The sequence below is a fragment of the Limulus polyphemus genome, unplaced genomic scaffold (assembly GCF_000517525.1).
Source record: "Limulus polyphemus unplaced genomic scaffold, Limulus_polyphemus-2.1.2 Scaffold40, whole genome shotgun sequence".
Classification (NCBI taxonomy): domain Eukaryota; kingdom Metazoa; phylum Arthropoda; class Merostomata; order Xiphosura; family Limulidae; genus Limulus; species Limulus polyphemus.
The window spans coordinates 131,551-149,577 of record NW_013665650.1 but is presented as its reverse complement, the minus strand read 5'-3'; the positions used below and the strand labels follow the sequence as shown (position 1 = coordinate 149,577).

Genomic DNA, 18,027 nt, shown 5'->3' with positions numbered 1-18,027 from the left:
TTATAGTGTCCTACGGTCAGAAAGTGCGAATCGCGTTTTTACGGCAACGGTTCGTGAGGCATGAACCGCTGTATTTATAGTCTGGGCACATTAACCACTATATACCACGACTCCGGCCTTAGATGTAAATAATAGAATATATGTACTATAAGATTATCCCTAAAAACAGATGATGTCAATTCTTGTTCTGTCTGCCATGGAACTTTACAAAATTTATGAGAAACGATGACGCAGTACACAATCGTAACCAACTTTTATTAGTACTCCAAAACACAAACCAAAGTAAAGACGATGCGAAATACGTCACATAGAACTATTAATCCTGAAAGTATATTCCTTTCATGTAATATTTATAGTCACAAGTTACGAAAATAAGTGAATCTGATAATGCCAGTAGCAACTAATTTTCATATATAAGACTGGGTATTACTGATGCTAGCATAGTAAATAAGATATCAGAATATTCATGAGATTACTCTGCATATCGTCCAACAAAGCACCAAACAATGTAATTTCCACATCATCAATTTCTGATTCGCAGGTATGCTCTAGACAACAGAACACATTAAGGTTTTATGTTATAGTTTTTAAACACAATTACAAAACAGTGTTATACTCTTTAATTTCAGAACACGTTATCTTTCATATGTAATACAAACATCTTTGATAACCTTCATGTCTGTTTCAGATTGAATTAAACCAATCACATTTCGTTTATTTTTTGGAATATTCTTTAAAAAAATGATGTACTGAAAATTTTATCTTTAACATGTTTCGAAAGTATGAACAACCCTAACTCTATCAGTGGTATACGTAGATAATTACACTTTTTTTGTGTAGCTCATCTATTTCACTTCTAGACAAGAATCGATTTATCAACAAGTTCCTTTCCTAATGACATCGGAATACAACATTTTTTCATGCAACGAACAGTTGAACCAGCTTGAACAAACATGTACACTCTTAATGAAGGTGTATTACTTTGAGCGTCACATTGGGATAATAAACGAAGCCAATGAGGTTCCTTTAGGGAGCTTTCTTTTCTCTTCAGTATTATACACGAATTTCTTTCTGACCTTACAATTTGTTTTTTATCGTCTGCTTATGCGTACCCCTTAATCGATACCAATTTGTCAGAATACCTGACTTTTCAAGATTAAACCGATTATGCTGTTACTTGTTTAATGTTACTAGGTTGTCTAATCTAGCGTCGACTCTGGTTAGCATCCAGGTTAACTTGAGAGTAACGTAAAAAACATTCAGGTAAGTTATTTATCATTCGTATATCTATGAATACAAGCAGTTTTAATACGATAAAGACAAAAAAAACCATTGCAATTAAATGAACGTTATTTTATTTACATTCACTAGATGCTTGTATAGATAGATGTTTATCAAGAATGCCTCCCCCCCCCCTTCCCAGTGGCACAGCGATATATCGGCGGACTTACAACGCTGGAAAGCGGGTTTCGATAATCGTGGTGGGCAGAGCAAACATAGCCCATTGTGTAGCTTTGTGTTTACCTACAAACACAATTATTAAGAACATGTAACGTTCATGTTTTTAACATGTAAAGGAAATGGGGTTCAATACAGCAGTATTTTCTTATTTTCGACTACTATATACATTTATGCCAAAGAATTTAAAATAAAAAACTAAACTTAAAGTGAAAATTGCAGTATGAGAACGTTAAACTCTATACTATAAGTAGCGGTATATCCAGAAGAATTAAAATATGACTTATATGGATGAGTGATAAACTCTAGATTATGTTTAACCCTTATTCACAAATCTCACATTCTGAAGTTAAATCTACACTTTAAAATATTTAAATCTACGATATCTAGGTTAATATACTGCTAACTAAATAAAGGAAATCTGAATTTAGTGTATGTCGAATAATGAATTATATCATCCATTTCCTTCGATGACCACTATGTTGTTAAAATAGGCGCTCATGAAAGATATGTTTGTTCAATTTCGCGCAAAGCTACTCGAGGACCCTCTGCGCTAGCCGTTCCTAATTTATAAGTGATAGATTAAAGGAAATACGGCTAATTAACACCACCCATCTATAACTCTTCGGCTAGTCTTTACCAACGAATAATGGCATTGCGTGTCACATTATAACGTCCCCACGATTGAAAGGATGAGCATATTTGATGACGGGCTTCGAACTCGCGACTCACAGGTTGCGAGTAGAGCATCTTAATCACCATGCCAATGCCATGCTATAACGCGAAGGTTTAGGGTTAAACAAGTTTCATTATTTTAAAATATTTCATATAAAGGAGAATATAAAAAATCATATACTGATTTTAATGTTTTAATTTCTATTTCATTAGAGATTTTAACTATTCGTAATTGACTAATCTGGCCCGGCATGGTCAGGTGGTTAGGGCGCTCGACTTGCAATCTGCGGGTCTCGGGTTCGAATACCCCTCACACCAAACATGCTCGCCCTTTCAGCCGTGGGAGCGTTATAATCTGACGGTCAATCCAACTATTCGTTGGTAAAAGAGTAGTCTAAAAGTTGGTGGTGGGTGGTGATGAGTAGCTGTTACCTCTAGTTTTACACAACTAAATTAGGGACGGCTAGTGCAGATAGCTCCCGTGTAGCTTTGCGCGAAATCCATAACAAACAAACAAACTTGTCTGATCTAGCTATTTGAGAATACGATGTCAAAGCAACTAGATTAACAGATAACTTTTAATTCTACAGCTGTTCTAAACTTGAAACTACATTACGTAGATCAGCTAAAAACACTATACATAACCATAAAGGGCCAGGCGTGGCCTAATGTGAATACAAGAGTTCACGATTGCTGCGAAAACGTACTCCACACTTTGGAGCCGTGGGCGCGTTATAAAAATGACGAATAAGACAAATGTTGTCTAGCTGCATGCCTTCCTTTTCTCTAGTACATCTCTTTAAAATAGGGACGGGTGCGAAGTGATAGCCCTCTGTGTAGTTTTGCGAGAAAAGTTCTGAAACAAACAATCATATCAAATCATGACGATAGTTACGTTAAACTACATATCAGAATAGAGCGTGCCTAATTAAGATCACGCTGTTCTTGTGGTAGCATCATTAAACTAAGAAACTAAACAGCTCATATAATACTATATCAACACTTAGAACAAGTTCGAGGTTTTTGGTTTTTGAATCCTAACATCATAAACAATCAATTTCTTATTAAAAGAGCTATATCTTAAAATCCAGTAGTTGTTAAAATGTCAGCTATTTTTTTCCGATGTAAACAGAGATTCAACAAGTAAAGATGGAGAAAAGAGCATACAAACACCATTCTCTCGAATAATATTTCTATGCTCCTACAGTGGCACAACGGAATGTCTGCGTATTACAACGCTAGAAACCCGTGATGGGTAGAGAACAGATAGCCTATTATGTAGCTTTGTGCTTCAACTATAAAAAAAGCAAAAATTATTTTTCTCTCTCTCTCTCAATATATATATATATATTAAATGTTTTCTATACTCTAGTTTAAATTACGCATGTTTCTGTATTAAGCCACGCTTTCAAACTTTTTATTTACACAAATCTTGCCAGTGTATAACAGAATCAGGAACAGACCTGTTTGATCCAAGCTTATGTAATTTATTCATCTTTTCTAAGCATTATAGCATTTAATTCAGTTTAGAGAAAGTTTAGAGCAATGGATAAAACGTTCCCGCCAAACACCTGCTTTCTTTGTATTAGCCTTTTTGAAACTTCCGGCATCAGGGCTGAAGCTTTAGATTAAGAAAAATGTGTTTTATGTCTTCGAAATGAACAAAGAACTCGTCACGGGCAGCGAATTGGAGAAGCAGAAGCTCTCTGATGAATACTTTCTACTCTTATTTCATCGTTGGCTGACAAATGAGCGAGAAAAGATAAAGAATCTGGAGTCCTAGTGGAATTCGTTTTGTTGAATAACTCTGGAAAGTTCGAGTTTGAAAATATGCTATATCTGGTAAAATCTGACTAACAGTTCATACAGCCATACACTGCATTTTCCTCGGTTTATTTACTTTCCTCTTATATCGGAACGCCAAACATATTTCATTTCCTTTTTCCAGACATTGTAGAATCTGATATAGTGTTCAAAAAACCGGATGTTTACAGAACGAAGATATGAGCGTTATTTGATACAACAGGAAAAGTTTCTTGGTGTTTCTTAATAGTTTTATTTTTGTTTTTGTTTTTGCACAATCAATAAAAAAACTGAATATTAGACATAATTCCTAGTTGGAGAAGGGACATCTAAATATTTTCTGCCCATCTAACCACAAGCATATAGGAATCTGTATATCACTTATATATATATATATTGTGTATGTATTTAGATGTCAGTTGTGTGAATAGACAAATGCCTAAAACATAGCAGCCATTTTGTGGCCACTATGTTCTTCAGTTGTCAGTCCATGTTCCTCAGATTGTTTGAAAACATTGAAGTCTTTAAGGCCAACAAGAATATCAAAGTTCAACATGAATTACATTAATTTGTTCACAAAAATCTAAGCTTTCAACATACTTGAGATGAAAGTTTTGTTCATGTTAGTCAGCACAGAAACCTCTGTGGCAAAATATAGGGTTCAGAGAGTAAGTACATTGCAAAGGAACAGAATAAAAGCATTGTTCATATTTTTTCAGTATATTAACTGTGTCTGCATGTATGAGTTACTTTACCTTTTCCTTTACCTAACACCTACCTGTCTGTTTATCAATCGATCTTTTATCTCAATCTACTTATTTCTTTGTTTATTAATTTAACATCCGGGAATGTAGACAAAAAAATAAAAAGTTCCCTAGAAAAACTCATAGTTAAAAAATTTCAAAAATTTCCAACCGTTTATCTATCCATGTCTCCATCTATCTATCTATCTGACTTTGTATATATATATATTTGCAAATTTTCAACTTAACTTTTTATCTGACTTGGATATTTCTCAATCCATATGTTTATTTTTTCTGTTATATTCCTACACATTTTACCTTCATATCTATCAACCTATACAGCAGATCTATATATTCATCCACATGTATTTTCTATAAACATTTAATGCAGTGACGCTACTGATTGGAAGATGTCTACGTGCTGCTAAATGTAATACTGACCAATCAGCAAGCGGCAAATGAATATCTTAGTAGACGATATATTATTATATTTGTTAAATTTGTTCCAAAAAATTGGGAATAAGACGTTCTGATAACGATCTTTCCTACAGAAGGTATCACCCAGCTTATTGGACGCTATTTTAACACTGTCTTTATGTAGAGCTCTCTGTAGAGAGAGAATATATAAATATAAGGTCGAGTCAAAAATGTGAAAAGAAAATATTTTTCAAATGCATCGGACATTTTTAGTGTTATATAGAAATGATTTATTCAGATAATCTATATATATTCAATATATGCAGGCGTTCTCGACGAGAAATGGTCTGATGTCCAAAAACAGTTAATATCATAATGGCACAAGATTAAACTACTCTTTTAGAGTAGCTTGGCAGCGATTTCAGGTTTTCGGTACTTATTGAATTCTTAAGTAAAAGAATCCGAACTATGCGGAGATACACTAAGTTTTATTATTTTGCCAATACCTAAAGGAAATCGGTATTGTAAAAATCCAAATACTATATTAAAGCACTATGGTTTGCCATAATCTTTGTAGCCTAATAAAGCTTTGAAGTTAGTTTTTTCTTCATCATAACTGAAAAGTGGATTTTTTCATTGATGGAATCCTTCAGAGTTACTTTTTTTATGAAGATCAATCTGGCACGTACTTTATTATCCTGCATTTCATATATCACTTTATAATTATTAGTAATATACAACGCGTATGAGAAGGGCAAGAGAAGCAGTTGGAAAAAAATAGAAGTATTTGGATGTGCTTCTCCTATATTCAAATAGTTTTGTTTTTTCCAACACAAGAAATACCGTTTAGAGAAATACATACAGATCAAAGTAGGAATACCAAATTGTTATTTATTTATTGTGTTGCAAATATTTATATAAAACGAAGAGTACGCTAGCACTCTGTATGGAGGGATGGCACGGTTGCCCGTCTTGAAGCAATACAAAAGTCATATGGATTTTCTTCTCTACAGGTCATCATAAGCTAGATATGAAGAGCTATCTGGCATAGCCACTCTATCTCCGGTGTATATGCCGCTTTTCAGCTATCCAGAGCGTTCCAAAGTCGAAAGCCGGCGAATGGCCAAAACCGAGAGTTCTTATTTTCGTTCATCATCATCTTCCTTCAACAGGCCAAGCGCCTATTTAGTTCTAGCAGTAACTATGATTTTACCATCAATTGATAGAGCAAAACAGTCTTCATGATTTTTGACTACCTATTTTATTATTATTCTGTATAAAATTTATAAAGCTTTAGAATACACTAGGAACCTACGTACACCATTGTATATAAACAAAAACAAGTATAAGGGGAAAACATTAACGTTCAATAAAAAGCTATGTAGGGCTGGATACTGTACTTAAAAAAGAACCAAACAAGATAGGAATGGAAGTGGACATTTCATATGATCCTGTTATTGACCACATAACAGACTAAGCCGTCTCGACTTTACACGGAGAATAATATCATTACATTACTGGCTTCCTCACTGGCAAAACAAATAAAACCAGAATTTCCAGTCGTAAAGTGTTACTCTATTGTAAAATAGTCCTAAAAGTAGTATTCTAAAGTTAACTAAAGGAAAGGTAAAGCGATGAAAGCTAAGATTCTATTCAACCACCAAGCCTTCGATAGACAAAGCTAGTAATGTAAGGATTTCATTCTCTATGTAAAGTCTAGGCGATCATTAGCCGAATCAAGTGATATGTCCACTTCCATCCCTATCTTGATTGATTTCTTTTTTCGAGTTTCGTAGCCAACCCTACATAGCTTTACATATTTAGCGATAAATTTCTTTCCTAATATTTGTATACTGTAGAATACATATGTTGATCTAACCTCCATCTGTATAAACAGTAAAGTCTAAAATAAAAAAATGCTAATTATGTATAATATACTTAGGTGTAATTAATAAATAAAGTATTTATTTTAGTAAATAATTATTTAGGTAAATTTAGAGATGATGAGGACTGGATGACTGTTTGTTCATCCCAGGGAGCTAACGCTACGCGTTTGTAATTTTGAAAACGCTACTCGTTATCTACGATTTGTCATCACTTGTATCGACCTTAACCTATGTAAGATTTGGATTATTCATTTCAGGATTTTCGCGCATAGCCTTATCTAATTTTGGACTGGTAGACTAGAAGGATGACGGACAGTTTGTTTGTTTGCTATGAAATTCGCGTAAAGCTACACGAGGGCTATCTGCACTATTTGTCCCTAATTTAGCAGTGTAAGGCTAGAGGGAAAGCAGCTAGTCACCACCACACACCGCCAACTCTTGGGCTACTCTTTTAACAACGAAGAGTGGGATTGACCGTCACATTATAACACCTCACGGCTGAAAGGGTGAGCATGTTTGGTGTGAAGGGGATTCGAATCCGCGACCCTCAGATTGGGAGTCAAGCGTCCTAACTACCTGGCCATGCTAGGCCCATGACATACATTCAGCAGCACCCATCAGCCAAACTCTTCCGCTACTATTATCTGTTCGAATAGTGGGATTGACTGTCACTCTTATAGAGAAGTACCCACGGCCCCAAAATGCGGAATGCGTATTGTGAATCCTCAGATTCTCAGTTCGGGCACCTTACCAATCGGCCACGCCCGACCTTTATCCACGGAGGAAGAGGAGGAATCTAACACTCGTTTATTTAACATATTTGTCAGTAGCTAAAAAGCATTACTTTTAGCAGGGTTCCTTCGTCAACTTGCAATTTCATTTTGAAAAAAAACATTATAGTATCTAAACGTGCCACTAGACTTTGTAAATCGATCATCACAACACTCAATTCGAATAAATTCTTGAAACAGGATTTGTTTGCGTGTTTTTAGGAGAAGCAAAAAAATCCCCACAAACACTTCACTGAAAGAAAAGTTGTTTTAAACATTACATTAAAACGTCTCATATATTCGATTAAAAGTATAAATTTACATAACTCAACACGATTAATACTTTTCACAACTTCTTCCTTTAATACTTCACTAGTGTTCTTCTAGTTAATCTTTATTAATTTCTATTTTTGGAATTTAGCAAAACATAACATCAAACTGTACGATTTCTATTCATTGCATGTTAAAGTATAGGTGTGTAGAAATCATGACTTCTTGGCTTCCGGCCCGGCATGGCCAGGTGGCTAGGGTGCTCGACTCACAAACCATGGGTCGCGGGTTCGAATTCCTGTCACACCAAACATGCTCGCCCTTTCAGCCATGGGGACGTTATAATGTGACGGTCAATCCCACTATTCTTTGGTAAGAGAGTAGCCCATGAGTTGGCGGTGGGTGGGGATGACTAGCTGCCTTCCCTCTAGTCTTACACTGCTAAATTAGGGACGGCTAGCGCAGATATCCCTCGTGTAGCTTTGCGCGAAATTCAAAAACAAACAAAAAAACACAGATATCACGAAAAGCTACATGAGGGCTATCTACGCTAGTCGTCCCTAATTTTGCGGTGATACACTTAAGGGAAGGCAAGATAGTCAACACCACTAACTATTGGTCTACTCTTATTCATGGGATTTGACTGTTGATATTATAACGCATATCTCCGAAATGCGGAACGCGATTTTGTTTTTTAGCTGTATCTAAAAACATAAATTATTTCCCAATTTGGTACACTACTTAATGGGCCACGTTTAGTAAAATCTAACTAAATATCCCAAATACAGAGAAACCTTTCATGTTTGTTTGATAGAGAAAACACAATTTAGAACTTTATCCGTGGCTATGAAGTTTTATAATACAAGCTTTGTCACGCAAATGGAAATTATGTGTCTAAGCTCACAGTGAATGAAGCTATAATCGGAAACCTAGGTTTATTATTAATACAAAAAAGTTCAGCTGATCGACGGCTTACATCATGTTCAGGAAATTAAGAAGTTCGGTCGTTATTGCGTCATTTTCGTTATTGCCTGAAGATTTTTCCTGTTGAATTTTTATAAGCTGGTTTAATTTATTGCAGATCCTGATATCTTGATGCTCGCACTTAAGCTAGGCAACCGTCTAAAAACAAGTCACGTCGTCAACGCCATGTGAGTTAAGTAGATTAAATAAGCAGAGAACATTTATGCTGTTTTCTTGCTCTTGTGTTGTGAAAACTATTTGTATTTTCACAATTACTTAGCTATACTAGTTTCTCGAGCTCCATACATTAGAGAAGAGTGCATACTTATCGTATCTTGTTTATAAGATACAGCAACTGTAGAACATTGGCTATAACTCTTCTAAAACACAGCTTCAAACGGATAAATTAAAAACTGTGATGACGTTTGATGTAATCAATGCTTCTTTTGTAGACATGAAAGTACTGATAAGTCGTGGAAGTTTGTTTGTTTGTGTTGCTGTTTTAGTGCCAAGGTACACAATGGGCTCTCAACGCTCTCAACAGGGAATTAAATCACGGAGTTCAGCGTTGTAAGTCTGTAAACTTACTGCTGACCCACCAGGGGGAATATATAAGTCGTGGATACCTCTAACAATATACGAATATAACTAATTTTCAACAGACTCTTTGGTAAGAAACTAGTGAAATAATACATACAAGAATATTTTACTTTGTAATAAAATATTTTCCTAAAATTAAATATAAATTTAAATACTTTAACGAGATTCATGTTAATTCTATAGATCATTTGATCACACTAAATATAAAAACCGGAAGCACTCAAAGAATTTTGTAAGCTACACCTAGGGATAAATAATGTGACGCATAAAATCATAAATTGTCAATTCTGTAAGAGTTCTTTTTCCTTCCTGGAATTCGCGTTACGGAAAATTGAAAAGGTCAAGCATCTGCCGAGATAAAGGTTAAAAATATTTTTCTGCATATGGTCATCAGAGATTAACTGTATTTTATAGTTAAATATTCCAGTATCAGGGACTTGACGTGGTCTAATGGCTAGCATGCTGGTCTGTGAATCCGAGGATTCGTGGCTCGTGTCTCTTTGCTGTACAATCTCGCTCCGCACTTTATGGCCGCGGATGTTTTGTAGGACTAACATTCAATACTCATTATTCGATTAGAGAGAACCCAAAGGTTGGCAGTGAGTGCTGTTGAATAGCTGCCATTCCACTAGTTTATGATTTCAAAATTAGGGACGACTAGACCTTATGTAGTTTTTTTCGAATATCCGAAACAAATCGCATTGTACGTGAACAAGTTATATGTAGAACTGTTCAAGAATTACTTGAATTATATCATTCGTCAAGGCCTTAAAAAGTCAATGTCACAACCGTATCTTATAAGGTTTTAACCTGAATAAAGGTAGCAGATGTTTATTTTATGCCTACTCAGTCCGAGAAATCAAACGTTTTAACTTGTACAAACTCCATATAGTTTTAATCGAGTAAAGTTCCAAGAAACACTCAAAAAGCCTGAATGATTTTATTGATTAGCGTTCTCTTCGTCCTCCTAGGTCGCATATCAGACTTTTATTGCTTTCTAGTTAATCGCAGTTCTTATTTTACTTCAAAATGGCTTTAATTAAATAAAAAAGCACGTCCACGATATTTTGTGTATTTTATATTTTTAAATAATCTATATATTTAAAAGTTGTCTAGTAATTGTTTAAAAATCCCCAATGATTTCTGTTAAAACCCAGTATAAAACTCACCAATCGCCACTGTTTAAGACTCACCTATAGATATTGCTAAAACCTTGTCTAGATATTGCTTAAACCTCACCAACCATTACTGTTTAAAAATCCCCTATGATTTCTGTTAAAACCCAGTATAAAACTCATCAATCGCCACTGTTTAAGACTCACCTATAGATATTGCTTAAACCTCACCAACCATTACTGTTTAAAACTCACCTATAGTTTCTGTTAAAACCCAATATAAATTCTGTTTAAAACTTACCAATCGTTACTGTTTAACACTCAGCTATAGTTATTGTTAAAACCCTATCTAGATATTGCTTAAAACTCACCAATCGTTACTGTTTAAAACTCACCTATAGTTTCTGTTAAAAACTTGTCTAGTTATTGTTTAAACGCACCTATCGTTACTGTTTAAATTCGTTTTAATTTACTGTTAATTTTAAGCTGACCTATAGTTACGGTTTAAAACTCACTTATTGCTATTTGTTTGTATGGTAGCCCAACTTGACATAGTTTCACTGTAACAAATTAACTCATACAACCACGTACTAATGATTATTCGACTATACCACGTATGATATTTTAAATGCATAAATCAAACACAGTAATACAAACAGAAATGAAAGGATATAAAAGTTGTGCTTAAACAAATACTATATCACCCAAAGTGGCTGGTCTATACAGTTTTAAAAATAGAACTTTAATTTTAAGTCGATCCGCTGTGTTTTTCATTCAGGATACTACATTCTAAACAATACTTGTGAAGTTATATGAAAGCGCTAAACGAAAAATAAATTATAACAAATATATAAATTATTTTGTCCCTTTGCATTTGTCTGTTGTTAAGGGTAAGGCTGTACAATAGCCTATCTGCGCCGTAGCCATCGAAGGGATTCAACCCCGAATTTAACTTTATAAACCCTCAAGCTTATTACTAATCCATCTAAAGTGTGTCTTTGTGCTATAGTAACATCATATCTTGTGATTAAGTTGATCTTCTACGAAAAGTACTTAAGTTTTAGTAACAAGCTTTCTATGTGTGTTACTAATCTTGTTGATATTCGTATAAAATGATTATGTTTAATTAATATTTTTGATTAAGGATCCATCAGTTAATTACTTCACTGCCGTTCTAGAAAAAAACAACCTGAAAACGGGTATAATTTCATCAGACGATTTAAGAGCCTTGTACATTTTGTTTTTTGACTCCCATAAATTAATCGTGTGTCCAAAAATAAAATGCTCCTTGAAAATCAAATTGCCAACGCCACATCACGTTTCCGTTTCTTTTAAGTGTTAGTGAACACATTTGTAAATATGCTGTCAATTGAATCAAGATTTATCAGAATTGAAGGACTTTAAAAGATTACGATCAAACCTTAAGCCCAAATATTAATTTACTAATTTTTGTTTTCCTTTTTTTACGAGTGCCCCTGGTGGTAAGCATTCTTACATTGGTACCAGTTGTTAGTTTAAGTTCAGTGTGACGTCAGAATAGGTTGTTTTTTTTTTTAAATTCGTTAACGAAGTATAAGTTAAACCTTATTTTAAGGTATTTTGCTATTAACAACCTGTGGTTATATATGAATAATATATTCAAACAGTTTTAAGTGATATGTTACGGCTTATAGATATGAAATATTATAACTAACCGTATTTAGTATATTAAAATGAATTCTCTGTATTGTCACCTGAGAGAATAGTTAAAAAAGGAACCGTATACATCTTTTGTCACTAATTACATTAAGGGCTTTGAGAAATTGTTGTTTAATTGCTCTAATTTAGGGCTACAATCCTCTTAGCAACTCTGATAAAACTAATTGAAATATAGTGCAAATATACCAAGTTATCTGTTGGTAAACAAGGAGAGCGTTACAGAGAAAGAAACATAGCTATTTGCTGTTATAACCATATTTGCTGATATAACCATATTTATTTCTAGCGTTTTTAAGCAATATATGTAGAATGTTACTGACATATGATAGTTCCCTTTTGATATTGTAGATAACAATAAACATTTTGTCAACTTCTTTCATCAGAGGTTTTTACTAACAGTAAATCAGTAGCGTATGAGTATAACAACCTATCCGGATGTATTAGATTTGGCTCTAGAAAGTTTAAAAAATAATCTACGTAATCATTTGAAACTTTCCCTTCCCATCAAGCTTTTAACAGGAAGTTATTACTTTTGTTTCATTCAGTAAAATGGTATCTAATAACACTTGTTATATTATAAGTAAATATGCATTTAAATCCTATACTCAATGTCAATAATACTGGTACACTCTTTTCAACCACCTAAAATCTATCAGCAATAACCAGGTAGAAAATATCGCGAAGCAAGGTTTAGTAACATTAAACAATGTTTAGTTACACTAAACAGGCGGGCAATATCGTGAAACAATGTTTGATAACATGAAAAAAGAAGGCAATATCGTGAAACAATTTCTAGTAACATTAAAGAGACGAGCAATATCGTGAAACAATGTTGTGTAACATTTAAAAGGCGTGAAATTAAACTGTTTGTTTGATTCTAGTTAAGCACAAAACTACACAATGGGCTATCTGTGCTCTGCCCACCATGGGTATCGAAACCAGATTTCTAGCGTTGTAAGTCCGCAGACACACCGCTGTGCCACTGGGAGGCACATTAAACTCAATGGTAATTTCGCGGAATATATATTAGTAATATAAACCATCCGAAAATTTTGCGAACAAGAACTTATTAACATTAAACGGGTACGCCATGAAAGCATTTGTTTCAGGTAAAAACTTTTTTGAAGATTTTGGTTTTTAAAATAATTTTATTTCTAATCAAAATTTTAATAAAAAAAAGTCGTAATCAAGAAAATTTCTTCTTATAATTATCAACTAAGGTTAAAAACACCCAATCTAGCAAGAAAATAATGCTATATAACTCTTTTTACACTCGAAAAGATTGGTTTGGTTTGTTTTGAATTTCGCGCAAAGCTATAAAAGGGATATCTGCGCTAACCGTCCCTAATCTAGCAGTGAAAAACTAGAAGGAAGGCAACTAGTCATCACCACCCACCGCAAACTCTTGGGCTACACTTTTACCAACGAATAGTGAGATTAACCGTTACTCGAAATGAATCTGAGTTATAATCATACGAGGGGTCTGGCATGGCCTGGTGGTTAGGGAACTCGACTCGCAACCTGCGGGTCATGAGTTCGAATCCAGTCACTGAAACATCCTCGCCCTTTCAGCCGTGGAGGCGCTATAATGTTTATCACTGCTAAATTAGGGACAGCGAGCGCAGATAACCATCGTGTAGCTTTGCGCGAAATACAAAACAAACCAAACTTAATCATACGAACTACTTTCATACGCGTACTTCTTATAAGAAATTAATGTTCACTAAGAATAAATCTGTGTCCTTAACTTACAACAGTTTTTCTGATACTTCACTCTCTACTTCAGATTATGTTAATCAAAATGTGTTCATGATTCTATGGAGCTCTAACTAAATTCCTAAGTGATTTTATTTGTCTACAACAATTCAAAGAAGTACCACAACGATTAAAACCGTCTCCAAATTATCTGTTTGTTTAGGAATCGTACAGTCTTTCATTTTAGCCACCTGAGTGAAAGAGAGAGAGAAGCCATTAATGCGTGTAGGTGAGCTTATGTGGGTGGATTTATTTCGCTTATCTTAAAAACATACACATCACCTTTATTAAGAAAACAACAGGCGATTACCCCAAGAAATACATAGGCGGACATATCACAAAACGTCACGTTGCGAAATTATATGGAACAAACAAATATCGAATATCTTTTGATTTGGAACAAGTATTGTATTACAGAAAGGATGTACGCGAGTTCATTCTAACGGTAAATTGAAAATTCATGTTCCTTCCGAAACTGATTAGCTTGGCTCGTTATTTTAGATAGCTAAGTATGCAGCCGATGATTTATATTGGCACCCAATACCCACCATTCTAGATAATAACCTAGGGTGTGAATGAGAATTAGGATGGATTTCTCTCTTGCTAATTGCCTTCAGCGAGTAGTTTTATGTAAGCGAAATTGATTTCACTCGTTATTTATCTTACTTGCCGTTATATGTTCGTGGAATGAAATTTACGTCCGTCTAATGAGCCAAATACGCATATGTGGATAGGAAAAAAATACATTCGAGTAATCATTTATTACAATTAGGTACGTATGCATGCAGTTAAATTTACGTCTTTATAGCTATTGACTCTATTAAGTAGATATGTGTACATAATTAAAAGGTACGTATTCGTAATTATTGACTCAATTTAGTAGGTATGTATGTGTACATGAAACAAAATTTACGTCTTCCTAACTATTGACTCAAGTAAGTAGATATGCGTACACGTAATGAAATCTACGTCTTCCTAGTCATTGATTCAATTAATTAGATATGTGTACATAAATAAAAGGTATGTATTCGTAATTATTGACTCAGTTAAATAGGTATGTATGTGTGTGTATGTGAAATATAATTTACCTTTTCCTAACTATTGACTCAATTAAATAAATATGCGTACACGAAATGAAATCTACGTCTTCCTAGTTATTGACTCAATTAATTAGATATGTGTATATAAATAAAAGGTATGTATTCGTAATTATTGACTCAGTTAAATAGGTATGTATGTATGTGTATGTGAAATATAATTTACCTTTTCCTAACTATTGACTCAATTAAATAAATATGCGTACACGAAATGAAATCTACGTCTTCCTAGTCATTGACTCGATTAAGTAGATATGCATACAGGAAATGAAAGGTGTATCTTCCTAAATACTGATCAGTTAACTAAGTATGAAATGAAAGGTGCATCTTCTAACTAATGACAGAATTAATTAGGTACGTATACATAAAGTGAAATATACGTCTTCCTGCTATTGACTTAATCACTTAGGTATGTGTGTAAACAAGATCAATTGTATGTCTCCTTAAATATTATCTCAGTTAACTACTAAAATATTTGACTTGTAATCAAATTATATCAACATAGATATTATCTCAAGCAGACGTGTGTACCAAGGAAAACGAGTTGTTTGTTAGGCTTCCACTTCTACCTTTCAATCCGATGTCTCGTCGAACTTATTTTATCTATGTAATAAGTATTTCTAAGATGAAAGCTTCAAATTAGTATCCATATATAAAATGTCTTTTATATTGTATTTTGGACAAACCTACGAAAGCTCACCAATTGTAATATTAGACCATTTATAATGTTCAGTAGCAGGCTTATAATCATACATTTATCACATGTTCTGCAAATCGAACTTTTATGAATTCGTTCTGCCGTATATGTATGGATATATAACAAATAGTGCTGTTTAGAAAGGTGCGTTTTTCCTATATACACTTCTTATGCGCCAAAGAAAGACTTCCCAGGGGGTAACCTTTTCTTCTTCTTTTTTTTTTTGTTCACCACCCGAGCAAATTCGGGAAGAAAAAAAAAGCAAGTTTAGTAAGCAATCAGTCGTTTCTTTTTGTTGCCCCTGTGGTCCAGTTTAACAAGATAAACTGTTCTGTAAACACTGCACATGAACGTACGTTTTCTTCTCTTAGGCAAATCACGTTATTGTCATCCGTGGTTTATTGATAACTTTGTTCGACCTATGAACCTTTGATAATCAAGCTCAAAACATTTTCTTTTAGAATATAAAGCTTGAGTGGACATCATATTTCAGACATAAGTTTCTGAACTCAACATAAAGTCTTGCTAAAGAAAAATGAGGATAAAGAATTACTTTCTACAGAGGGCTCTGATGTAGTTCCAAGGAACCATTATAAAGAGAATGCAGTGATAGTCAGATCATTGTATGTGTTCATGTGATCTGTTTACTCAATTACGTCTATTTGTTCTAAACTCTTGGGGACGAGAAGAAAACAACTTGAAGGTGTTGCTAACGTCACAAGTACACAACTGAATAATTCATGCACTGTTTCACATGCGACTTGTAAAACTTCTGCTTCGTCCCTTTAATATATAGACATCTTAGAAGGGGACGTTAAACATTCAGAATATACAGGCTATTACTTTCAATAAGCTACAAGCCCACACACCTGATAGATAGTGTTTCGACCGGATGGTATTGGAGTAGGTCACTTTCTAAGTATACTTATACATCACGTGCTAAACTTTAAAAAAAAACATTAAATAACGTGAAAGGCCTCAAAATCCGACGTGAAACTGATGATCTAATTACAGTTGTGTGTGTTAGACTGTTATAAAAAAAGTATATTTAGTTGTTAAACACAAGTCATAAGAATATGCTGTTATGTTGATTTTAACCGTAAGACCATTCAGCACATAAAAATATTAACTTTTCATTTTCCTCTAATTGTTCATGACCCATAAATATGAAATGTTTTTCTGGTAATTTGACTTTGCGTACATGTGCTATCATAAGTACAAACAAGTAAATAATAAGCACAAGCATTGGTTGCAATAGAAAACTCATAGATTACTTAAGGGATACAAAAATGTGAAAATATATGAAATAAATGATGTCTTTAAGAGGTACTTACGCAATGAGTTGTAACGTCTGATAATGTTATCCAAGAAGGTATTCTGTGGAGCAACTAGGCCTCTCCTACCCCCAGGCATGGTTCATTCGATAGAGGAAGAGTTAATATTTTTGAAAGGGGCTCATCTAGATAAAACTCTAGGAGGTAGACATACTGCGCCACCTAGGATGTTACAGTTGCAGATGGTAGATCTGCACAGATTTTCCTGCATCCTTCCAAATATCCTTCTGAGATCTTGCGATTAACGAATCACTTTATAATCAACTCTAGCATCTGTATATGAAAAAGTAATGTACTTGGTTATTGTATATTAGAGTAGCGTCATTTGACGTATAGGTAACTAAGAGTCTAACTTAATGTACTGATGATTTGTTCCACAGTAATAAAAAACTATGATGCGTGAACTACTGGTTTGCTAAGTTCATATCCACAGCAGAGCACAATTCTAAAAATATTATTTGTGTCTTCAAATAAATTATTGTGCTTCCTGCTTGCGCCCGAATGGATATATTGATTCTCGGAAGCTTCCACGAGGCTGCGGGCGAACATGCGGGAATAAAACCAGCGGGAGACAGTGCACACTTTGTTGAGCTCCAACTTGGTCAGCGCGTGGATAATGCTGTACATCGCCGAGTCTACGCATGTCGGCAGCGATGGTTGGTGCTCTAAAATTAATGCGCATGCTTGTAATTATGGTAACTGTAGTTTGTGATAGCATAGTACGTCGCGTTTAGTCCCAGACGAAT

General features: G+C 34.3%; 1 protein-coding gene across 1 annotated transcript in view; it reads right to left on the bottom strand.

The window, feature by feature from the left end:
• The window catches only part of LOC106461620 (potassium voltage-gated channel protein eag-like), a 143,173-nt gene extending 125,813 nt beyond the window's left edge, over positions 1–17,360 (bottom strand). The window contains exon 1 of the mRNA XM_013921462.1: positions 17,282–17,360. Coding sequence (XP_013776916.1) covers positions 17,282–17,360 — 79 coding nt within the window. The remainder of the gene's footprint in view (positions 1–17,281) is intronic.
• Positions 17,361–18,027: the final 667 nt, after the last annotated feature.